This window comes from Falco rusticolus, chromosome 9, assembly GCF_015220075.1.
Source record: "Falco rusticolus isolate bFalRus1 chromosome 9, bFalRus1.pri, whole genome shotgun sequence".
NCBI lineage: Eukaryota > Metazoa > Chordata > Aves > Falconiformes > Falconidae > Falco > Falco rusticolus.
Genome location: NC_051195.1, coordinates 28452367 through 28477151, shown reverse-complemented (window position 1 = coordinate 28477151; position 24785 = coordinate 28452367). Strand labels below are relative to the sequence as shown.

General features: G+C 54.5%; 2 protein-coding genes across 6 annotated transcripts in view; one reads left to right on the top strand and one right to left on the bottom strand.

Moving 5' to 3' along the window:
- Positions 1-2375: 2375 nt before the first annotated feature.
- ABCC2 (ATP binding cassette subfamily C member 2) lies at positions 2376-21263 on the top strand. 3 transcript variants are annotated; one of them, XM_037400628.1, is made up of 32 exons: positions 2376-3203; positions 3752-3925; positions 4397-4522; positions 5618-5752; positions 6157-6279; positions 6619-6674; positions 6915-7146; positions 7773-7954; positions 8548-8725; positions 9198-9452; positions 9906-9971; positions 10499-10636; positions 10962-11108; positions 11395-11483; positions 11574-11636; positions 11826-11952; positions 12128-12304; positions 12408-12575; positions 12877-13063; positions 13862-13994; positions 14403-14508; positions 14782-15001; positions 15449-15603; positions 16597-16752; positions 16856-17055; positions 17691-17817; positions 18205-18306; positions 18402-18545; positions 18814-18972; positions 19222-19388; positions 19753-19947; positions 20341-21263. In XM_037400628.1, the coding sequence occupies exons 1-32, from the start codon at positions 3162-3164 to the stop codon at positions 20468-20470; spliced, it is 4659 nt and encodes a 1552-aa protein (XP_037256525.1). In that variant the 5' UTR covers positions 2376-3161; the 3' UTR covers positions 20471-21263. The 3 variants fall into 3 exon arrangements, with proteins under 3 accessions (XP_037256525.1, XP_037256527.1, XP_037256526.1); XM_037400630.1 differs by lacking the exon at positions 4397-4522; XM_037400629.1 differs by lacking the exon at positions 6157-6279.
- Positions 21264-21686: 423 nt separating this feature from the next.
- LOC119153780 (dynamin binding protein) overlaps positions 21687-24785 on the bottom strand; it is a 35584-nt gene continuing 32485 nt past the window's right edge. For all 3 annotated transcript variants that reach the window (XM_037400632.1, XM_037400633.1, XM_037400631.1), the window contains 4 exons: positions 24162-24344; positions 23888-24086; positions 23336-23790; positions 21687-22937 (listed from right to left, as the gene is read on the bottom strand). In XM_037400632.1, the coding sequence (XP_037256529.1) occupies positions 22752-22937; positions 23336-23790; positions 23888-24086; positions 24162-24344 (1023 nt within the window). In that variant the 3' untranslated portion in view covers positions 21687-22751. The remainder of the gene's footprint in view (positions 22938-23335; positions 23791-23887; positions 24087-24161; positions 24345-24785) is intronic.

Below are 24785 nucleotides of genomic sequence, written 5' to 3'. Positions count from 1 at the left end.
TGTGCTTTTGAAAAAATTATTTATATTTTACAGGTAAGACCATGATCTGTGTTGCATAGCCTGAATTAATTGGGCCCCTACTGCACCAGAGGAAAATGCCATCACATCCAGAATGCCAAGGAGGGAAACATCATAGCCACAGCTGGAAAACAAGGCCTGCTGTGGTCAGCCAGGAGGATAGCTGGGCGTTAGCAGCACAGCAGCTGCTGGGTGGAGAGAAGTGCATTGATACACAGAGGTTTTAAGACCTCTCTACTATTAAGACAACTTAATGAACACATTAAGTTCTAATGGGAAGGAGCTTATAACTGCCTGACTGATGAGGTGAGGAAGTTGTGAGGCATCCTGGGCTGTGGGTGGTGAGTGCTTGAGGTGGGGTGATTGTATGATGAGATTCCTTGGGGGAGGCTAAGGTGCTTTTTTTAAGGAAGTTTCCAGGTCTTTCAACGTGAAGCACAAACTGTTTGTTCTCCAGACATTTCTCATGGGAATGTGCCTGTTGGGTTATGCTGCCTAACAGAATTGAAGCCTTAGACTCATCTCAGTTACCCTGCAAAATATCTAACAAAAGATCTGAGCAGCATCTGGGTGGTCCATTAAAAGAGTAGATACCCAGAGATAAAGCACCTTTGTTCTTGCTGCCTGCTCTTCTCTAAAAGGTCCGCAAAGCTGAAGAGAAATCCCCTTGACAGCAGAGATAGCAGACCTTAGGAAGCAAAGTACAGGGTTCAGATTTATCTGCCTGTCTGCAGTAGTGTACAGCCTGTGAGGATGTACAGGAAAATGTACTGTTTGACAAGGTGGCAGCATCTTTTGTCACCTTAAGCAGAATCAGGTCACTGAAAACCTATCACCAAGACTAACGACATATCATCAGCTCAGAGGGTACATCCACCTTTTCACATGGATCCGTCAGAGGTATTGCAGTTTCCCAAAACACACCTCGGGAACATATGTATTAGTTCTCAACATTGAGCTGGGAAGGAGATGGCTGCTTAGTGCTGGTGTCAGACCCTGCTTCAGTGCTGACGTGCAGGCAGTAGTAAGGATCCAAACTTGGAAGACAAAATGATGAAATTTGTGGTTATAGTCAGTATAGTTCAGAATACCTGATCTAAGAGTTCATGGCTTATGTTGTGAGTTTTCATGAGTCATGGTGATGATTAAGATATTGGTAGCTCAACATGAATATTCTGCTGACCCAGCTCCCCCACCCCTCATAAACAGAGAATTTGGTTGTCTCTTTTTGTGTAAAGATTAAAAAAACAAAACAACAACAAAAAAAAGGCTTTTGAACTCATGGGGTTACAGCGTAACAAAGCAGAGAAACAAACCCTTCAGAAACAGAGATGAGCAGTGAGGGTGGGACTGATTTGTAGATTGCCTTGCAGAAGCCTCTGTCCTGGACCAGGCTGTGCGTAAGATGGACAGTTGAAAACTTACATTTCCAACAAGATGATGGACAACAGATGGGTAAAGGCAGGGGAGCACGGGGAAATGCTGTGGTATTGTTGGCCAAAGGTGCCGAACTGCTTTGATTAGCTTGGTCCCAGTCAACATCATCTGGGTATTGTAGTGAAGGAAGCTTTATGTAAGGAGCTGAAGGACAATGTGGTAGCTTGGTGGGTTTTTAGGAGTAGAATATCGCAGGTATGAGGGTAGAGAAAGTGGGGGTGTGCCTGCTTTGAACATTAAAGATAGCTGGGGTCTGGTGCTGAGCAAAGCACTTGTGCTCTGCTTGAGACCAAAGATGGGGTGAGGATGGGGCTGTGACATCTACTGAAAACAGACCAGCGTATGGGACAGAGCATTAAATAGGAAGGTGTCATGAGCAAGTGGTCCCCTTGGCAGAAGCGCTCCAGGTGGGTACAAGCAAGGCCAGAGGGCACCTGTGCCAGTGAAAAGAAAGAAGACATGTCACCACTCTGGATGGAGAAGGACTGAGGAAGTGACTGCTCCATTGATTTTCTTATCAGTTACATCAAATTGCTGCTCTCACCTCAGTGTATTGGTTCCAGCCTGGAGGACCTAGCACTACGAGTAACTTTTACAAAAACAAGTGGATTTAATCAGACAAGCCAATAATAATTAACCAGTGAGCTGGACGTTGAACCTTTCTTTGCTATTGATGGTGAGGGGGTTGTTCCTGAGCAATTACTCATTGTGTCACCCTTGACTTCTGAGCTGTCAACTAACTCCATGAACAATGAGACAGCAGAATCCTTGTGGTCACCCTGCTGTCCCCTTCTACCTAGTGCTCCTCAAGAGCATGCGTGATAAAGCAAATTCAGTTCCAGCCTTAGAGCAGCACCATTCTCACCTGCCCCCACACCACCTTTCTAAGCAGCAGGGTGATGATTTAGTGGCAGTCACGCTTTCTGGGGATGGTCCTCTGGCTGTCTCAGATGTTGGGGGTTGCTTTAGAATGAAAATGCAAAGTCTCTTTTAGGTTTTGTGGTCAGCTAGTTGCCAGAACATGCAGACAACACTGACGTGGGAAAGGGAGAGCTGGGAAAGTCTCCAGGCTCTGCAGCTCAGAATAAATTGCTAAAAGGAACACGGATCCTGGGGACTCGGACCACTGCAGCATGCGGTCTGCTGGGCTTCCAGATGTTGCAAGTTCTCAGGCCTGTAGCACTGCTGGTGTCCTGGGCTTCCTTGCTGGATGGCACGTGAGGAAAAGGGTGCTGTCATCTTTGACTCCTGAGAGACCAGCCTTTGCTGGACCTTTTGGCAACGTTAAGCAGGCTTGTTCTGGCAGGAGAGATCTGCTGCACTGAAGTAGCATCTGTAGTGGGTCCATATGAGCTTGTCTCTGCTGGTATGCACTGTTGAAGGCTGTGATTTCTGAGCAACGGCTGTGATGTCCTGCAGTGACTCCACAACAGCAGCTTCCCTGCATCTCCCCTTTGGCCTCTTCCTTGGATCTTCCTCTCCTCCCTTCCCCAGAGCCCGTGCAGTTTCCAAAGCCCTCGTGGTCACTGCTGTGGTCTGTAGTGTTGTGCAATAGCATCAAGTTAACAATTAACTGTGTGTCATCGGGGATTTTGTCCCAACACCACTTGAGGGTGTGTGGGGACTTTTGTCCTAAACATCCACCCAGGACATTCACAGCCAGGCAGAGTGAGGGGAAGAAGCTGCTGTCTCTTCTGCCCTGAGCCATGTCGGCAGCCCTGGAGGAGTTCTGCGGCTCCGTCTTTTGGGTGAGTGGCTGCATCACCCCCACTGCCTGTTCTTGGGGTAGGAGGCTTAGTGGAAGGGGAGAGCAGTAGTTCCCAAGACTCACGGCTTGTTCAGCCAGGGAGACCCAACTGGCAGTGGTCAGCAGAGGTTCTGCTATTTATCCAGGACTGCCATGGCACTGAGCGCTGTGCACAGCCTGCGTAGTATCTGCGAGCTAAAGATGAGTGACAGCTTCTGGAGTGAGCCCTGTCCTATTTTAGACCTGCAGCCCAGCTGGGAACATGGGACATCCTGCATGGACCTCTCAGGGAATGATCTGGGTCCAGCTTGGGGTGGTTGTGGGCGAGGCCCTCCCAAGTTCAGGCAGATACATGGGTAGGGGCACATCACCTGGGACCTTGGCTGAGTGCTGCAATGCTCAGCCAGGGAGGTGGTTGTTGAGGAAAGGGGGTGTGATGGGGTGGAGCAGGGTGGGCAGGAGCTGTGGGACTGCTGGCTTTTGTGCTGTGAACCAGGTGAGGGTCAAGTCATACCAAGTGACTTGGTTGTCTGTCCTTGCTGCCCCCAGAATGCCTCCTACCTTGCTCGTCCAGATGCCGACCTGCCTGTGTGCTTCCAGCAGACTGTGCTGGTCTGGGTCCCCCTTGGCTTCTTCTGGATTTTGGCTCCTTGGCAGCTCTTGCCCATGTGCAAATCCAGAACTAAGAAATCTTCTGTGACCAAACTCTACATCATCAAACAGGTAGAGTGGGACTGAGGGGGCGTGGAGGGCAGGCTGGAGCAGCCTGGGCTGGAGGGGTGGTGAGTGGAAAAGCCTCTGGGCTGGAGTCAGGTGTGGGCTGGGGAGATGAGAAGCGTATGGGCTGGGGCACCATCTGGGACAGAAATGTAAAGAGGAACCCAGAACTAAGGTGTATCTGGGACAGAGGGATTAGCAGGGCTGGGATGCACTGGGAGGGAGGGCAGAGGTGTGTACTGGGGCCTCTCACCTTGTGGGCTGTTTTCCTCAAAGCTTAAAATGATGGCAGTGCTCCTGTGGAAGTGCTGCAGCTTCACAGGGCCCTAGAAAGCTCTCCCAAGCCAGGTTTGTGTGGAAAGGGTATAATGCTGTATGGGGAACAGTGCTTTTATGCCCAGCTGTGTTGTCTCCCAGTGGTTTCCAGTGCCCACAATAGGCTGGGTCTCCCCTCACGGCTGCCCCGCTGTCCCATAGGTGCTGGCTACCTTGCTGATGCTGACGGCAGTGGTGGAGTTGGCCCTGACGTTCGTAGAGGACACAGAGCAGGACCCCCTGCCAGCTGTCCAGTACACAAACCCCAGCCTGTACATCGCCACCTGGGTAAGGGATCAGTGGGTAAATGTGCTGTGTGTCACCAAAGAGACAGGTGTGAGACTGTGGGGTCAAGCAGCAGAAAACTTTCCTAGCACAGAGATTAGCAGGAAGCCGTGTCCATGAGGGAAGCATAGCCTGGAAAATGGGTAGGGACCAGCCCTGAACACGTGCAGGTGGTGCACAAGGGCGACAGGTTGCAGGCAGGTGTCTGGTTGTACAGTGCTCCCTCCCTTTGTCCTTAAGACTGGGATAGGTATTATGCCTGTGTATGTGTGTATATATACACATATGTGTACATGTGTACGAGTGTAGCTGAGCTTTCTGGCAGGAGCCTCAGCAGCAGCAGTGTGGGCTTTGCAGGACTGATTGCACAGCGTGAACATCAGACCATGGCTCGCTGCTCTGATGTCTCACAGCTTCCCATGGGTTGCTGCTCAGTTTTGTGCAGTCGGGAAGTGCCACAGGATTCCCAGGCAGAGGAGAAAGCTGAGGATGTAGAGGCTGTTAGCTTGATGGAATATGTGCGTGGAAGCTGCAGATATCTTGTGTGAGACATGGGATATTCTAGCAATCTTAATAAAGCCAAAATGCTCAGCAGCTACAAGCAAAAGCAGCACCCCCGTTTGCTATCCTCCGTATTTTGTCATGTTGTTTAGTTACATGTGCAGAGTTCACGTGAAATTCTAAGCAAGAGGACTGCCCAGAGAGGTGCGCTGCTGGCACTCTGACCTGGCTTTAGTTCCAGGTCTGGAGGCAAGACACAGGAGGCAGGGTGTGACCCCTCACAGCTGGGCACATCTGAGAATTTAAGGTGAGAACAGCTAAAAAGAGAAACAGTGCCCTGCTGCGTTGTCGGGGTGCCTTCAGACCTTGCTTTTCTGATGAGGATCCTGATATGTCTTCCTGAAATAAACCTTTGCCCTATGCAATTAACTCTGAAGTTTCTTTAGGGTTGGCAGTAAGCTCAGTGTCTTCAAGGCAGTGAATCCCAGCAGAACACGTGTGCTGGCATCCCAGGAGACATGTCCCAAAGGCACGTTTAGAGCCCAGACCTAGTCCTGCAGCCCTACCTGAACCTCTGACTGATCTTTCTTCCCCCAGCTCCTGGTCCTGTTGATCCATGATGTGCGGCGCTTCTGCTTGTGCAGAGACTCAGGGATACTTTTCTGCTTCTGGACACTCTCCCTCCTCTGTGGGATATTGCCGTTCCAGTCGCTCCTCCGGAGAGCCCTGCAGGTTGGGTTTGTTCAGCAGGAAGCTCTGTGCTTCCCCACAGTCTTGTTCTGTCCTCAAAGAAAGTCCCTTCAGACTTCATCTCTTGACAAGCTCTCAGTGGTATCACTGAGGTCCCAGCTGCTCTAGGAACCAGAAGAGACCTGAGAAGTAACTGCTGTTTGAATTCATCCTGTTTCTTTGAGGGAGGCATAAGCTTTCCAGGACAAATTTCTCCCCTTACAGACCTATGAGAGGAGGGCAGGGAGGGGTGGCAAAGGGAAGCTGAGTCAGGACCCAGAGCAAGTTTTGCATGGCCCTGGTGGGCTCAGCCACATTCACTGTCCTGGGGATGGATCTTGTCTCTAAGCACCAGATGGCCTTGAGACAAACCCCCAGCAGTCTCTCTGGGCTCTCCATTCCTGCAGGCATCAATCTCCGATGTGCCACGGTTTGTCCTTTTCTTCATCTCCTACGGGCTCCAGCTGCTGCTCTTCCTTGTCTCAGGCTTCTCAGATATTGCCCCAGAAACAAAGGAAATCAGGAAGAAGGTGTGACATCCATGCGGGACTGTGCTTGGGGCTCGGGTACCACATCCTGGCTCGTGTGGCATGGGGGTAGGGTGAGCTCCATGCAAAGACTCCTGGCCCCTGTGGGAAGGAAGACCTGAGAGCTTCAGCGAGAGCCACGGCAAGAGCTGGAGCTTGCAGCCTGGGGCATCTGCTTGTATGTCCAAGGGTTGATGCTTCTGGGTGTGAGGTGGGGTTCCTGGGGCTGGAGCTGGCACAGTTTGAAATTTCTGGGGTCCTTAATGGCAGGGGGTGCTGAGTCAATTCTTGTCAACGCTACCCCTCATCATCTCTTGGTACCCATTTTGTTTTGTACCCTAGAACCCGGAGGTGACAGCCTCCTTCCTGAGCTCCATCACCTTTGAATGGTACACCAGGTGAGCTGGGCTCTGTGGGAGGTTGGGCTGGCGAAATGTAGGGGTGCTTTTGGGCTGGCCCATCCCTTTTTGGGGAAGCCTGCAGCACAGGCTGCTTGGAGTTAGTCATGAGAGGCACTGCATTCGGTGCAGCCCGAACTCAGGGCCAGGCTGGGTGTGAAGGCTCTGCGTTTGCAGCAAGGACTTGCCAACAGGTGTAGTGTGGGAAGCTTGCTGAGAGGAGATTTCTCTGCTCCACAGCATGGTTTTCAAGGGCTATCGCAAACCCTTGGAGATAGAGGATATCTGGGAATTGAAAGATAAAGACAAGACGCAGGCTATTTATGCTGGTTTGGAGAAGAACATGAAGACTGCTGTGAGGAAGGCCCAAGCAGAACTGGAGAAACGGAAACGCAAGAAAAGATCCCGGGAAGGTGACCCGGACCACGGGAACAACATAAGCAAGGCACAGAGCCAAGACATCCTGGTGCTGGTAAATCCCTTCCTACTCTTGGCCTTGCATGGGACTGAGAGATCCAGGTCCAGCCCTGGGCAGTAGGGTCATCTTGCCTCCCTGCAGCTCCCTTTGCTGGGTTTTCCCCTCTGATTCTGCAGGGCTGTGGGCAAGGATGGAGGAACTCATGACAGGGTACATGACATGCCCTGTACTTGGCAGATCCCCATGTTTTGAGAGACCAAGAGAGTCTTCATCCTTCTGCCCTGCAGAAGGACAGCAACCACCCTCAAGTCTGCAGTACAAGCAGCTCCCTTATTTCTGTCAGAAATAAGGCCAGATACCTCCAAGCAATGAGGTCAGAGTGAACATCACTCTGTGATCACCCCCGGTCTCAGATTCTTCCTGGGATGTCTGATTTTTGGAGAGATTCAGACAGGTCTGGGGTTTGCAACAATTGTCTTTGACAGACAAGGGAGGTGTTACTGCTGGGGGTGTATGACCTGAGCAGAGATCAGCGAGAGGGAACACAACAGGAGATAAATCTAAGGCTTCATTTGGGATGCCTGACCTGGGGGGTCTGTGGTGCTGCCCTGGAAGCATCCTTCCAAGTGCAGGAAGCCTGCACGACCAGCTCCTTTACTTCTGTGTGGGGTTCCCTCTAGGAGGAGAAGCAGCCCAAGAGGAAGAAGAAGGGAGACAAAGGGGACTCTGCCCCTCGCAAGGATTTCCCCAGGGGCTGGTTGATAAAAACTCTGGGCAAGACCTTCTGGCAGAACCTCCTGCTAGCAGTGGCTTTCAAGCTGGTGCATGATGGACTTGTGTTTGTCAGCCCCCAGCTGCTGAAGTGAGTCCTTTCTCTCTGCCCCTGTCCGTTCCCTGCCTTGGCTTTGCACCCAGCCCCACCACCTCTCTATGTGCACTGCATCCAACCCCACCATCTCCATAGGGGTATTTCTCCCAGCCCCACACTCTGGGGACTTCTTGTGTCCTCACCAAAGGCGTGAGAACGTGTTGGGTTAGTATAGTGAAGAACTGATCTGAGCTGGCTGCCAGCTCTTGCAGGGGATATCTTGCTCCCTGCTCCCAACATCGTTCATTATGCAGTCCTACTCCCTCCCTGGAGACAGTTCTGGCTCTTCTTTGGGGCCCTTCATGAGTCAGTCCAGCTCAGCCCTGGATTTGTTTTGCAGAGCTGCACAGTTTCTGTGGATGATCTGACCTTAGTGACCCATTGCTGTATGTGAGATGCAGGTCCCTGGCAGAACAGGGACACCCAGCAAAACAGGGGTCCCCAGCTGGCTGAGCACTGAGCCAGCTGTCTGGCACAGGGTCTCTGTCACTGCTCTTGTGAGGGTGCTCTCCCTGTGTTTTTTTGGGGCATCTTGCTTAGGTCTGTCTCAGTAGGGTGGGGGTCTCATGGGCTCCTTTATCCTCCAGGCTGCTGATTGCCTTTGTGTCGGATGAGGAGTCCTTTCCCTGGCAGGGCTATCTGTACTCCATCCTACTCTTCCTGACAGCGCTGATCCAGTCCCTCTGCCTGCAGCAGTACTTCAGCTTGTGCTTCCATCTTGGCATAAATGTGCGTGCCGGTCTCATTGCTGCCATCTACAAGAAGGTTGGTATGGCCCTGTCATCACCCCTGCTGGCTTTCCTCCAGCTGGGGATACCGGCATCCGTTGCCTGCCCCATCAACCTGGGACCACTGGAGTGTGCGCCCTTCACTTCCCAGGAAGGCGCAGGGAGAACTCTGCTTGTGGGACACTGTGGGTGCTAGTTCTGCCTGGGACCTGCGTGCTGCAGCCATGTGTTTGATAGCGACCAGGGGCTGAGGGAGGTTTCTCTTCAAAGCAGCGCAACACCTGGGGCAGCAGCCACTAGCATCCCTGCCTGGGAATGTGTTTCTTTCCTCCAGCATCCAGTGGTTCCTGGTGTGCAGGCAGTAATGACAGCACCTGTGGCCAGCAGAGAGGCACCAGGAGCAAACTCCGTGACCCAGCCTGGCCTGCTAATTCCCTGCTCTATGCCATGCTGCTAGCAGCCAGGCTGCTCCCAGACTGGCTTGCAGCGACTATGCTTTCTCTCTCCAGGCACTCACCATGTCCAGTGCCACCCGCAAGGAGTCCACAGTGGGAGAGACTGTGAATCTGATGTCAGCTGATGCCCAGAGATTCATGGACATGGCCAACTTTGTTCACCAGCTGTGGTCATCCCCCCTGCAAATTATCCTGTCCATCGTCTTCCTCTGGGGAGAGCTGGGCCCCTCTGTCCTAGCTGGCATTGCAGTCATGGTGCTGCTCATCCCCATAAATGGGTTCCTGGTTGCCAAGGCCAAAGCCATCCAGGTCAGTGGTGGGTGCAGGATCCTCCTTGGCCTCCCACTCCTGAGGCCCACTGTTAATCCCCTCACTTGTTTTCCACACTCCCCAACCCTTTCCTGATATGCTGTGGATCTTCTCCAGCCTGGGAAGCTCATCTGACTTGGGCTGGGGGTGCCTCTAGCCTGAGCCAAGGGGTGATCAGCTGAGATGAACAGGAGGCAGGTGAGACCTGTTATACCATCACAGCTGAACTTGAACAGGGCTGGGTGCAGCCTTGAGGACTGAAAATGAGATTTTGCCAACCATCAAATAAAGCTTTAGCTTCTACCTGATAACAGGTTGCTGTTTTTCCCAGGTTGTCCAGAGCCCCAGGGGCCAAGGTCCAGCCCACCCTTCCCATTCCTGTGGCAGCCCAGACGTATTTCCAAGGGTGAGTTGCTATCTGGTTTAGGTGATCTCTGGCTCTTCTGTTTGTAGGTGAGAAATATGAAGAACAAGGATGAACGCATGAAAATAATGAGTGAAATCCTCAATGGAATCAAGGTGAGCTGTGGAGTGGAGACCCCCTGGGAAGTTGCTGCACTGCTTTTCTTGGTGTACTCTACCTGGAGGCAGCACATCTGTATAACCCTGTAGCACCAGCGTTACAGTGTAGTTTGGGGCCCCTGTGTCTGGGATAGCCAAGCCTCAGTCTCTGCAGCTCCCTTGGCTTCCTTGCCTTCCTCACCTTTTGAAAGGTTGGCTGGGGAGGAGCTCTGGGTACCTGGACCAAGACTTGGGAGCCAAAAGAAGGTTTTCTGGGGGTTTCCTGCATTGCTGTGGTGGTGAGCAGGCTGCCGTGGTGGCAGAGGGGCTGTCAGTGACAAGTAAGCCGAGGATGAGGGAGTGGGAATGCTGTGGAGAAGTGCTGTAAGCCATGGGGCAGGACAGGAGGGAGGAAATGCAGTGACCAAGCAAGGTTCCGATCGAGCCAGGAGCTGGAGATATGGATGTGCTGGCCACCAGTGAGCTGAGTGTGCAGATGGGCATTTCTGTGAGGCTGGCACCTGCTCACCCTGCTCATCCCACAGATTCTGAAGCTTTTTGCCTGGGAGCCCTCCTTTGAGAAGCAAGTCAGTGAGATCCGGGCACAAGAGCTCAAGAACTTGGTGAAATTCAGTTACTTGCAGTCAATCTCTATCTTCGTGTTTACGTGTGCCCCCTTCCTGGTGAGTGCCAGCAGGCCTGGGGAGGGCTGCATCTTCCTCAGAGCTGGGGATGGGAAAGATTGGGAACCTCAGCTGGAGTGCTCCTGCAGCGAGGAAGGGGCTGGCTGGCAGATGCCTGGGATGCAGAGTATGGTCCTAGTTGCTGGCAGGAGAGCTGTGGTGGAAAGGGATCCCATCAGGGTGGTGAGGCGGGACTCAGTGGAGAAGGGAAGCAGGAGGGGAAAAGGTCCCCAGTGGGAAGGCACTGCTGAGGGCTTAGGGGAGCATGAGGGGCTGGGCTGTGCACAACCATATTGATGGTGGCTTTCCCTGCTGTCTGTCCTAGGTCTCCTTGGCCAGCTTTGCTGTCTACGTGCTAGTGGATGAGAACAACATCCTGGATGCACAGAAGGCCTTTACTGCCATTTCCCTTTTCAATGTGCTGCGCTTCCCCATGGCCATGCTGCCCTTGGTCCTCTCTTCCCTGGTGCAGGTCAGCCCTTACATAGGGCAGGGGGTGCAGGGAGATCTTATGATACTTCTGTCCAATCCAGCACATGGGGCTCAGGTGTGTGATGGACCTGGGCCTTGGACACCCAGGGGCCAGTGCACGGGACTCTGCTGGCAGTGGGGTGGGACAGGACTCATACGTGACACAGGCTTGGTGCTCAGAGGTTGGGGTGGGGGCTGTGTGTATGGGGTGCTCTGCTTACGGGGGTCCTGCCAGCCCACCCAGCTGTGCCCCGTGCCCACATGCCATCCTCTTTCTGCCATGGCAGACCAATGTGTCGACTGAGAGGCTGGAGCGCTACCTGGGAGGAGAAGACCTGAAGACCTCAGCTATCCACCACAACCCCATTGCAGGCAGGTGAACCTCCAGGTTACTCCCTGTGGGTCACAGGCTGGCCCAGCCCCGGGCTTTCCCAGCCCTGAGGGACGGCTCTCTGCTGGCAGGCAGCGCTGTGCGTTTCTCGGAGGCCACCTTTGCCTGGGAGCAGGACGGCATCGCTGCGATAAGAGAGTGAGTGCTCCATGCCATGCTGGGGACGGGCGGCTGGGGAGAGGGGGTCTTTCTGTGGTGGCAGCCAGGGGTGGCAGCCACCTCTCGCAGTGCTGCTAGAAGCGTGTGCCCCAGGGGCACTGCTCCATGCTGGTCCCACGCAGGAGCTGCCAGATGAGCTGGCAGTGCTCAGCCCTCATGTTGTTGCAGTGTCACCCTGGACATCGCACCTGGGAGCCTGGTGGCTGTGGTGGGTGCTGTGGGCTCAGGCAAATCTTCACTGGTGTCAGCCATGCTTGGGGAGATGGAGAACATCAAGGGGCACATCAACATCCAGGTGAGAGGAGCTGGCTGGCACAGCGGGCTGTGAGGGCTGCTTGGGAGCCCAGCCAGGGGGGCAGCAGGGCAGGGCTGGTCACAGCGTGGTGGCTTAGGGCAAGGCCAGGCTGCAGGAGGTGGCAGTGCTCAGGCAGATGCTCTGAAGGTAGCTGGTTGCACGTCTCTCTTTTCAGGGCTCCCTGGCATATGTCCCCCAGCAGGCCTGGATCCAGAATGCCACACTGAAAGACAACATCCTTTTTGGGTCAGAACTGGATGAAGCCAGGTATCAGCAGGTCATCAAGGCTTGTGCTCTCCTTCCAGACCTGGAATTGCTGCCTGCGGGTGACCAGACAGAGATCGGGGAGAAGGTATTAGCCCTGGGCACTATGGGTTTCCCACAGCACGTACAGCAGAGGACAGAGCTGTTGCCCTGTGCCAGCCCAGTGCTCAGGGAGATCCCGTCCCTTCCAGGGCATTAACCTCAGTGGGGGCCAGAAGCAGCGAGTCAGCCTGGCCCGGGCAGTGTACAGCAACGCAGACATCTACATCCTGGATGACCCATTGTCTGCCGTAGATGCTCACGTTGGCAAGTACCTCTTTGACCACGTGCTGGGGCCAAAAGGGCTGTTGCAAAAGAAGGTGAGCGCCCGTGCCCTCCCCACCACCACCCAGCCAGGCAGGAATGGCACTAGCCTGGTGTTGACCATCCAGGGAAATCTGAGGTTGCTTGCTTGGGACAGAGAGGGGTCCTGTGGCTTTCCTGTGGGGCTGCAGCAATCAGGAGAGGCCTCCGTGGGTCCCCAGAAGGGTGCCCCATGTCCCCATAGCCAGGAATTGATAAGCAGAGGGGTCCCCAAGTAGGGATGGAAAGCCTGCAGGCCCATGGATGGGGAACAAGGGGTGCTCTGATGCTCACTACCCTGCAACCACTTTGTTGCAGACACGGATCTTGGTGACACACAGTATCAGTTTCCTGCCCCAGGTCGATAACATCGTGGTGCTGGTGGAAGGAGCAGTGTCTGAGCATGGCTCCTACAGCACCCTGCTTGCAAACAGGGGGGCCTTTGCCCAGTTTCTGAACTTGTATGGCAGCCAGGAGGAGGATGCTTCAGAGAAAAATACCACAGGTACTGGAACACAATGGGGCTGTGGCAGTTAGAGGGGCTGCGTGTGACCTGATCTGTCAGCCTGACCTGGCTTTATCCAGCCCAGGCACCAGTGGTGGCTGCTGTGAGTCCTTCCCAGCTTCTGGCAATCAGCAGCACAAGGACTTTCTGCTTCAGATTGGCATCCAGACGTGATGTTGAACAGCCAGCAAAGGACCTGTCTATTTTTTTACTTCCTTTTTAGTTTATTTATGTTTGTGGGTCCCATAATTTTATGTGGCAACAGGCTCCCTACCTTAGTGATGCTGGGGTGAGAAAGATCCTTTGGTTTATTCTAAATGTGCTGTTGGATAATGTTTCATCTCTATCATGTCCCCCTGCGCTATGGGGCGGAGAGGTGTCTGGTCAGGCAGATGCTCACCTTGCCTGGGCTCAGCCTGGTTGCTCAGCTGGAGCCTGGCTATTCCCAGTCTGTTGCCACAGGACCCATCTCCACCTGCTCAAAAGGATGCTCCTGAACTGGAGTGATATGACCTACTAAACTAGCATAGATATCTGCTTGGGGTCCCACCAGTGGTACTGGTACATCAGCAGCAGGAACTGCCTCCATGCAGTGGAGCCCTGTGTCAGTTCTCCTGCCAGCACAATGGATTTCTTCCTCCTGCTGTATTGGGCTTGCAGCAGGGCTGGAGAAGGTGTGATGTGTAGTGGTAGGACACAGCCTGGGCCTGGGGTGTGGGATGGAGCTGGGTGCAGCAGAGGTGTGGTGCATGGGATCTGCTTTCTCCTCCCTACCTTCCCTCATTCTTGTGCTTGTAGCTGTTGCTTTAGCTGAGGATGAAGAGCAGGGTGATGAAGACGTTGAGCCCTGTGTGGAAGACGGCCCTGATGATGTGGTGACCATGACCCTGAAGCGAGAGGCCAGCATCCATCAGAGGGAGTTCAGTCGCAGGTGGGACTTGACCTGAGCTCTCAGCTCTCCCTCCTGCCTCCTGCACTGCTTCCCTGCAAAAAGGGGTCTGGGGGCTTCCCGCTGGGACTTTCTCTACCTGCTCCTACACCAGCTGGGCTGGGTCAGGAGCATCTGATCTTGCCTTTACTCGTGTTAGTGTGTCACAGCCTTAACTCTGTGGTCTTCCCTGAAACTCATGCTGCTGGCTGGTTCTGCTTTTGGGGATGAGTGCGATGATTTCAAGGCTGCAAATGACTAGGGCTTCCACAAGGCTCTTTCAAAGCTGCTCCAGTTAGGACATTATTTCCCAGAGGGCTCCAGCACTGTAGTCCCAGGGCAGCATAGGGATGGACCCCCAGGAGAGTAGGACCCATCCAGCACCCTGTGACTAACAACACCTCCCTGCAGCCTTAGTAAAAGCAGCACCAATTCCTGGAAGAAGACCCAGGAGGATCCCCCCAAGAAGCTGAAGGGTCAGCAACTGATTGAAAAAGAAGCTGTGGAAACCGGCAAGGTGAGGAGGATGGATGGATGGATGGATGGATGGATGGATGGATGGATGAAGCACAGGTACAAGACCCCGACTGTGTCTCAGAGAAGCTGGTGCTAGCTATCTGTGGTCCCACTGCAGCCAAGAGACACTGAAGTAGGCAGAGCTGCCTGGGACTGGTGGGCAAGGTGGTGGAGGGGAGCACTGTGGGCAGCAAGGTGGGAGCCCCGAGGCTGTGCCGGGGTGTCATTGGCCACAGTTTGCTGGGCAGTGGTGATGGGCTGAATCGGTTCACAGGTGAAGTTCTCCATGTACCTGCGGTACCTGCGTGCTGTTGGCTTGTGGTATTCTTTCTGGGTTGCCATGGGCTATGTTGGGCAGTATGTCGCCTTTGTGGGGACCAACCTGTGGCTCAGTGCCTGGACTGATGATGCACAGCGCTACCTGAACCAGACCTATCCCGTGGAGCAGCGAGACCTGCGGATTGGTGTCTTTGGGGCGCTGGGGGTGTCACAAGGTGAGCGTGGGAGCACAGGGGGTCCCACTCACCTCAGCTGTGTGGCCAGAAGGGATACGGCTTGCAAGGCCTGCAGCCAGGGATGCAGCAAGGGGCAGGGGAGCCAGCACTGCGCTCATTTGCCTGCTGCTGCCTTCCTTCTGGTTCCTGGCTGAACTGAGGGCAGAGATCAGTCTGAAACCAGCATAAATTGCCCCAAGAAGTCACCGTCCTTAATCAGTTTGGAGATAGTGCTATGGCTCAAGGCCTTCCAAAGGGTTAGCGTTCCTCCCCTGTGGTGGAACACAATTACTGGGGCCTCCCAAGAAGGTGGAATGCTGGGCTATCACAGTGGCTCGCTGCAGAGCTGCTGGCTTGGAGCTCCTTGATGTGTCCCTTGAGCCAAAGGGTGCCTGGGGCCAGAGTCACACATGAGCTGGTGATGACCGCCTTGTGCTCTCCTTGCAGCTCTCTTCCTACTCTTTGCAACCATCCTTTCTGCTCATGGTGCCATGCGAGCCTCCCGGGTCATGCATCAGCAACTGCTCGGCAACATCCTGCGTGTGCCCATGAGCTTTTTTGACACGACCCCGACTGGCCGCATTGTCAATAGGTTTGCCAAGGTAAGAGAACAGCCCCAACATGAAGAAAGTGTTCCAGCAGGTCTGGAGAGCATTGGGTGGTGGCATAACTCTGTTGCTGTTCAACACTGCACAGATGAGCCCAGATCAGGGCCTGGAAGGGACAAGAAGGGCATGGTGGATGTGAGGCTGGCTGTGAGGCAAACGACATCTTGGGCTATACCAGGAGGAGAGTGGCCAGCAAGTTGCAGGAGTTGTTATCTCCTCGGCTCAGTGCTAGGGAGGCCACACCTGGATACTGTGTCTTGTTCTGGGGCCACCTGGTCTAGAGGGATGTTGAGAAATTGAAGAGGTCCAGAGTAGTTTACCAAGAGAGGTGGGAGCCTAGAGCTCATGTCACACACTGACATGTCCTGGTTATGGACTTTCAGCAAAATATATGTTCTTTGTTATGTAAATGAAGCTCATTAAAAAAAAAAAAAAAAAAAAAAAGAGAAAATGAGAAAGGAGGGAGAACACAAACAGGTAGTTTCAAGTGTGCTGCTACTCCACTTCCTCCTTTGGTGCCACCACTTGATTTTTGGAAACAAAAATTGCTCTTGAGATCAAACCTATGGGCCTGCTTGGTTTACTCTGAGATGAGGGAGTTTGTGGTGCCCAGCTAGGAGACGGACGATGACTAGCTGGAGACCTGGGTGCACCTGCGTGGACCTGGAGTCAGCCCTGTCCCTCTTTCTGCCTCAATTCCTGCTCATGCATCCTGGGTCCAGATGAAGATATAGTTTCCAAAGCTGGTCTGTGCTACAGGGGAATATTATAGAAAGCTTGTCTGTTAAACCAGCCGTTCCCAAGCTAAGAGCTATGGCCCTAAATGGGGTTGTGATTCTAACACCAACTCACTGTCATCCAATATTTTTGCAAGTGTCTAGCACTGTGTTGATGAGCATGTAGGAACCCTGTAGGTTTGGGGCCTGTGGGTTTCTCCCTCTCGCTGGGATTACTGACTGCTTCTCCCTACTTCTTTGAATGCTCCAGGACATCTTCACAATAGATGAGACCATTCCCATGTCCTTTCGCAGCTGGCTCTCCTGTTTCATGGCCATCATTAGCACATTGCTCATGATTTCCTTGGCCACCCCATTCTTCGCTCTCATTATTATTCCTTTGAGCATCTTCTACTATTTTGTGCTGGTGAGTAACCAGAGCTTGGGAAAAGCTTCTGCCCTGCTTATAGCAGTATCTTTTGTGGCTGTCAGGCTTTGTGTTGGTAACCAAGCTGTGTCCTTCATTTCAGCGCTTCTATGTCTCCACGTCACGCCAGCTACGGCGTCTGGATTCTGTCACCAGGTCTCCCATCTACTCCCACTTCGGTGAGACAGTGTCAGGGCTTTCCGTGATACGTGCCTACGGACACCAAGAACGGTTCCTGAAGCAAAATGAGAGCACCATGGACATAAATCAGAAAAGTGTTTACTCCTGGATAATCTCAAATCGGTGAGTTTTATTTCTTATGCCACAGCACAGCCTGCAGCACCTCTGTCCATGGGCTTCTGGGTCTTGAGGGAGGTCCCTGAGATGCTGCAGTCCTCCCTCTTGATCTTAGGACAGAAGGTCTGTGTAGGAACTGGGGAGCTTGGGATTGGGACACCATCTGTGGGAAGGGGACATTTTAGGGTGATTTTGAAAACGAGAGTGTTGCCCCCCACAAAGTGCCCAGAGCCTGAGCAGGTTGAGCTGCACTGTCAAGGGCTGAGATGCTCTCAGTGGGTTCAGGGAAGAGGTTGATACTCCAGGCCAGGTGGCGGTGCCATGGGGGCACTGTGGTGTTGATATATTACTGGTAGATGCTTTGGATGTTTGAGGGTTGTACAGCTGGGGCTCCTCTGAAACATGGCATTATCAGCACAGGAGGTTATGTGTGAGACACGGGGGGACTGACAGATGCAATGAATCTGCTTGCAGAATTGGCCACAAATCACATGCTGTGTGGGTGCAGGTACCATGTGTACAGCGCTGGGCTCAGGGCTGGATGCGCAGGGATGGTGGTGGGGTGCTGGACTTACTGGCGGGCCCTATGTTGATGATTGATGCCTCTCCCACCACCCCTCAGCTATCCTCTCCTGGTACAGGTGGCTGGCCATCCGTCTGGAGTTTGTTGGGAGCCTGGTGGTCTTCTTCTCTGCACTTCTGGCAGTGATTTCAAAGGGCACTTTGGAAGGCGGCATTGTGGGTCTTTCTGTCTCTTCTGCCCTCAATGTGAGTCAACGAAAGCTTTTTCTGACTCCAGGACAGGACTGTTCCTGGGAGCTCTGGCCTGGCTGCAGGATGTCTCCAGCTTTGATCCATGGAGAGGACATTAGTTGGGGTGTCCCATCATCTGGGGAGCTGCTATGGAGCCAGGGGAAAACACATCCCAGTGTGAGGGGGATACTTGCTGCTGTGGGGAGGAGCATGGTCCTGTTGGGATCAGAGAAGCTGCAGCAAAGCTTTTGAAGGGCTGGGGAGAGGGGGCTGTTGCTGGGGAGTGGAGAGTTAGGGGCCAGGCCAGGGATGCTCGCACCCAGGCTGAGTCCCTCAGCTGAGGTGGGAGGTGGTTGTTCCTGGGTCCCACTGAGCTCTGCATCTTCTGGCTGTGCCATGCAGGTGACGCAGACACTGAACTGGCTGGTGCGGACCTCTTCAGAGCTGGAGACGAACATTGTGGCTGTGGAGCGTGTACATGAGTACACGAAGGTGAAGAACGAGGTGAGGAGACCAGGGTCCAGACAAACACCTGCTGCACAGCTTGGTGCTAGCCAGTATCACAGGGTGCAACCCCTCTAATGCTCTTATGCCTCCAGGCTCCATGGGTGACAGAAAAGCGACCACCTCCTGGCTGGCCCAGCAAAGGTGAGATCCAGTTCATTGACTACAAGGTTCGCTACCGACCTGAGCTGGATCTGGTTCTTCAGGAGATCACCTGCACTATTGGGAGCACTGAGAAGGTGAGGACCTCTCTGCCTTCACTCCACTCTTTCCAGAGCAACACTGTGTTGAAGTTGTTTCTCTCCTCTTGGTTTCAGTCTGTAGGCTGGGGAGGGATGGTGACAGGATTGTGACTCCTGGGAACTCGAGCTGCAGGGCAGGGACCAGAGACCATCTGGGAGATGGTGATTTCAGATGCAGGGCTGGAAGTCCCACCAGACCAAGATGGAGAGCATATGCTCTGCTTCCTTTAACCCTGTCAGCTGGTCTAAGTAGCTGCTTCCACAGGTTGGGGTTGTGGGCCGGACTGGGGCTGGAAAATCCTCCCTCACCAACTGCCTATTCCGTGTGCTGGAGGCTGCTGGAGGGACAATCATCATTGACGAGGTGGACATAGCGACAATTGGCCTCCACGACCTGCGCCAGAACCTCACCATCATCCCCCAGGTGAGCTGATCCCTGCCTTTCCATGTTCCACTGCTGCACAGCCTCCCTGGCTTTGTTCCCTGGGGATGCGTTGCCCTTAGTGCATTCCTGGGTGCTGCAGAGACTCCAAGGGCCTGTGAGCATGGCACCACCACCTCCTGCCCAGCTGCAGCAGCGGTGTGGGCAGGATGGAGCCAGCCTCGGGGGCCTGGAGCCGTCGCCCCTGCTGAATGGCTGTGGTGTGACTGAACATGGTGCTGTCCCTGGCAGGACCCCATCCTCTTTACTGGCACCCTGCGGATGAACCTGGACCCTTTTGACCAGTACACAGACGAGGAGGTCTGGAAGGCCCTTGAGCTAGCCCACCTGAAGACATATGTGCAAGACCTTCCTGAGGGGCTGCTGCATGTTGTGAGCGAGGGAGGGGAGAACCTGAGGTGAGCAGAGCAGTGGAGGCATGCCCAGCTCCCGCCCTTCCCTGGGTCCCAGGGACCAGCCTGGGACAGCAGCCTCCAGTAGAGTGTCTGCCCAGGGACAAGGGCACAGAAGCTTCTGGGAGGTGAAGGTGGGAGAAAAGGGTCCAGGAGTCAGAGCTCTCACAGAGTAGTGTGAGCTAACCCTTCCATGGTGTGGTGGCCCAGAGAGCAAGATGCTGAGGGACATGGTGCGCAGGGTGGCTGATGATCAGCTGGGGGAAGGCCGGGCAGGCATGGTGGTGGGCTCAGGGCAGCATGTGGCAGTAGGCTTGCAGAAGCCGTGCTGGTGTCTGCCTAGTAATTCATGTTCTCCATGTCATCCCAGTGTTGGGCAGAGGCAGCTGGTGTGCCTGGCCCGGGCCCTTCTCCGCAAAGCCAAGATCCTCATCCTGGACGAAGCAACAGCAGCTGTAGATCTGGAAACAGATCACTTAATTCAGACAACAATCCGGAACGCGTTTGCAGACTGCACTGTCCTCACTATTGCCCACCGCCTCCACACCATCATGGACAGCAACAGGTACTGTGGGGCAGCATGGTGGGGTAAGGGTCGGGATCAAGGATGCAGCCAGAGGGGCAGGGGTGGATGCAGTGCCCGGGACAGCAATATACAGAGGTTCTAGGAGAGAACAGAGGGATGACAAGGATGGCCATGCAGTAGTTACGCCTTTGTGGCGAGAAACATTTCTGGCGATCCTTCTTTACAGCAACAGGCCATAGAGGTGTTTGCTGTTGACACCTTAAGTGTGTCACCCTGCTGGCACAGGAAGGAGAGCTGTGCCTCGCCTCTGTGCCGAGATGAACCGCATGACGTGGCTGTCGGAGTGAGGGTCGGTGGGGCCGTGGTGCTTGTGCCAGCGCTGCTACCAGCTCAGATCCCGGGAGCTCAGGCCTTTTTTGTTCCTGCTGCCAGGGTGATGGTGCTGCAGGCTGGGAGGATTGTGGAATACGACAGCCCTGAGGAGCTGCTCAAGAAGCAGGGTGTCTTCTCCGCAATGGCAAAGGATGCCGGCATCATGAACACAGAAACCACCATGCTGTAGGTGGAACAGAGCAGTGTGTGGGTGCTTGCACGGGCAGCTCCCTCCCACTGGCACTCACCAAGTAGGCACCGGTGTCTCCCTGCAGCCAGGCAGCGGAGAGGGTGGCTTCTCTGGCTGTCAGGGACAGAGGACCTGGACCCAAGCGAGCTGTTAACCTTGTTACCTTGCACGCAAGGGTCTGGAGCTGCATAATTTATTCCGGTATAAAGGGAAAAAGTTACCTTCCAGGCAGGGAGACCACGACCCCCTTGGGGGTCTTAGTTTTTGTATTTCACCATGCCAGGGGAACCTAGCTGAGAGATGCTTCAGCACTGTAGAATGAATTGTACGGTTTTAATCTAAGAGTGAATGTTACCATTTATTTACTTTTTTGTAACTTTTTAGTGTTCCAACTAAAAGTCTGACTTTAAGGCATGCTAAATAAGCCCTGGTTTAGCTTGAAACCTAGCCAGTGTTTGGGGGAAGCTGCTAACACAGGTCTGGCAGACGAACGTGGGTGGGGAGTCCCAATCAAGTAGCAAAGCTATACCCAGGTATGAACACTACTCTCTGGCAGTGGAGGTGGAGAAGCCAGAGCCTGCCTGCTTTCCCTGTGGCTACAGCTCCCTTTGCTTGTAGTGCAAATAAATGAGGAAGTCCCTGGAGCTATTGTAACCACTAATGGGGCAGATTTTGGGCTGTGGCTCCAGACTACAAACCTGATGGTGGTGGAGACAAGTTGGGGAGGTGCAGGCTCATGTATGTGCTACACTGACATGTACACACGCAAAATACAGTGGTTACTGTTGACAGACTCTTGACCTTTCCCTGTTCTTGGGCAGGAAAGCCGGGAGCTGTATCAGTGACATCGGCTGGCATGCAGGCAGCCTGTGCCCATGTGCGTGCTGCCCACCCCACTCACAGCAGGGCAAACCCCTTCACCCCTGGCTGGTGGTAGGAAAGCCCAAAGCCACCTGCAGCCCCAGCTGAGTCATGTAACACACAGTGGGGGGAGAAAGCAGTGCAACCGCTTCATTTTAATGAACTTTCCTCTGAGTGTTTCCTAGTGCCTGAGCTGCAGCTGGCACAAACACCAAGGCAGAAGCATGCTGGACCCCACCGAAAGGTACATGTTCTTCCTGGCCCTGTAGGGTCTGCATGAAGTCTGTGGGCTTTGCCCCGAGCCCAGAACTGGCCAGGCACTCCTCCCGACTGTCCCGACACTTGCACAGGCACCTCCTATACACAAGGGCAAATCTTTATTTACAGAGCAGCAGTACAGGGGATACAAACACTACCCCAAGAGAAGGGAGCTTCCCGCTTCCCTCCTTCAGGGCACGGCAGCAGCGGGTAAGACACACCACGCCAGCAAAGGGCGCTGCATTCCCTCCCAGCATGTCAGCAGTGTCTCCGGTGCCCTGCAGGAAGGCACAGGCTAGACAACCCTGGTCAGAGCCCCCAGAAAATCAGGCTGTGATTTTTCTGAAACACAAAGCCTGTGCTTTGCCTTCTGCCCTGCTCCAGCCCAGGGATACCAGTGTGAAGACAAGTAGGTCTTGGGCACTGGAGATACTGTGCTGTCAAGGGAAGATGGTGTTCTGGACCTCTGGCCCACCTGGAGGGTGAGAATGCAATGGCTGCTGCTAGCAGCAGAGCTGAGAGAGGCCCAAGCCCCTGGGAGACAAAGCACAGGGATGAAGCACCTGCTGTAGGGGGTTTCAGAGGCTGGGCCCATCCCAGCCCTGCAGCTCAATTACTCCCACAGAACCTCAGAGCTGATTCTCCAGGCAGCGTGCGGATGTCCCATGCCGAGGTCCTGCACGGACAGGCGAGACCAGGCTTCTGCTGCTGCTGCCAAGAAGACACAGGGACCACATTCAAAGGGCCCTGGTTGCTTTTAACACTACTGGGCTGAAGACGGGCTCCAGAAACTCAGCATTAATCTTCCACAATTTAAACCTACAGCAGCTCCTCAGCCCTGGTGGAGCCTTACCCTCCTGGGTCATGGCCCCAGGCTTTGCTCCCCTGCTCCTGGACAGACACAGGAGACTCAAACAGCATAGGTGAACTCACCCCTGCCCTCACAGAAGCTGCATGCTCCTGCCTGCCCTGCCAGCCCACCCTTCTTCCTTCCCAGAAGAGCAAGTGGCAGCTAGCATGCTGGGGCCCAGGATCACTGCAAGGCTGCGAGGGACACAGCCTCAAGGCAAGCAGTAGAGGCTGCAGGGCTGGCCAGCCTCCCTGAGGCCCCTGGCAGTCCTGGCAGGAACAAGGTATGGGGTGCAGGCTCCTGCCCGCTGCCTCACGTGTACTCTGTCTTCCGGATGTAACTGGAGGGCACATAGCCCTGTTTCCCATGCGCCTCGGCCAGCCACCACTCCTGATTGCCTGTGATGTCCTCAAACTGCAGGATCCTGAGTCTTTGGTTAGCTGACACACTCAGCTCGTTGGTGTTTCGGCCTTTGAAGGTGTAGAGAGCATAATAGACCTGCCAGACAGAGGGAGAGTGTCAGCTGCATGGCCGTGCAGGGTCTGCATGAAGTCTGTGGGCTTTGCCCCCAGCCCAGCCTTGCTGTGGCATTGCACAGGATGTGTCAGTTTTTGTTCCTCTCCCCAAACAGTGACACCACAACCCTGTCTTGGCCTCTGCCAGAGCTGCCCTGCCTTCACGTGCCCACCCCCATTTGCAGCCTAGTTCTCTGCCTCTGCACTTCTGCCACTAGGAGAAAAGGTCCCATCCTCCATCTCAGCCTTTTGGGACAAAATAGCCTCCAAGTCCCACCTCTCCCTGGTCACTGCCAGGGAGGAGGATGATTCAGCCCCCACTCAAGCAATAGGACCAGTCCTTGGCAACCCCAGCTGCCTGGGGAGGTTGAGGGGCCTCACCTGGTTGCCTTCTGACTCACTGCTCTCCAGCCCAGAGTCTCTGTCTTCCACCAAGGCTGCGGGCCTGAGATGTGCTTTGGTGAGGTGCCCGTTGCGAGAGCTGGGGCTGCAGCTCAGTTCAGGGCGGCTGTAGCGGCGCTGAGATGTCACTGTACCAGCTTCTAGTGGGGCTGTCCTGTCACCAGAGCCAAGCTGGGGCAGAGAGGGGGAGTCCACCTCCGTGGCAGGCTGTGGGGACTGGTAAAGGTCTGCCAGGGAGGCTGAGTCCTGCAGGGGTTTCTGAGTGAAGGTGACGGCCGCCCCACTGGGGCTGAAGGTCAGTGTGGTGTTGCTCTGGGGAGAGGAGCTGCTGTGCTCTGACTCGTTCGAAGAATGGCTGCCAACAGAGACATCTGACTGGCTGCGGCGTGGGTTGTAAGGCTTCAGAAAGGAGCTGTACACAAAGCCCTTGGTCACTGCAGAGAGGGAGAGGAAGGGAGTTCAGACTGGGGCACAGGGGGACCAGAGGAGGGGACACACAGCAGGTGCCAAGGGCAGGGAGCAGCCACCTACCCCCGTTGTCTATGAGCCAGCGATTCTGGCTGCCCATGGGGTCCTTCTTCTTGATGACACCCACAATGTCTCCCTCCAGCAGTGAGACATCCAAGTCTTGGGCAGCATTGAAATTGCGGTCTGCCTGGAAGAGACTGTCTGGGGGATAGCGGGCCAGGAGGGCAGCTCGGATGTCATCTGACTGCAGGAGGTAGCTAGGCTGCAGAGGAACAAGGTGGGCATGAGCGGCTGCCCTGGGCAATGCAAGCCCTGACACGGGGCAGAGGGAACTCACCAAACCAACAAGGGGCTGCCGCCGGGCAGACTGCCGCTCCACACTCTTCCTTTCAAAAGGCTTCTTGGGAGCCGCCTGGGACTCTGGGAAGAAGGTGAAGGACTGAAGCTGCTGGAGGACTCGACTGTGCTCATCCTGGAAGATAGCAATGAGGTTCCCCTCCCTGCTGGACACCTTCAGTAACTGGAACCAGAGCAAGTTTGGAGGTCATGGTTAGGTGACAGATGCTGGGAGAAGTGTTCAAGAGCTACAGCAGAGACCACATTAGCTCCCAGGCCAGGCAGGGCTCTGAGTCTTGCCTGTGACTTGCATCAGGCCCACATTTGCAGTCCTGTCTTGACCCAGCTCTGAGTTCTCCCCAAACTCATGACCTGAGATTCTCCCAGGCAAATCCTCTCCTGCCACTGCTCCAGGAACAGCCACAGCATTCACCATCTCTGTGCACAACTGCATTGTGACCCCACAATCCCTGCCCTGAGAGCATCCCACAGCAGCCCTCCCCAAGGCACTTGGGACCTGAAACTGCAGCAGCAGCTTCCCCCGCAATTGGACGAGTCCCAGGGAGGCTCGGGGACAAGCCCCACGCAGGGATTAGCACTGCCCTGAGCCCAGAGTGCTGGCTGT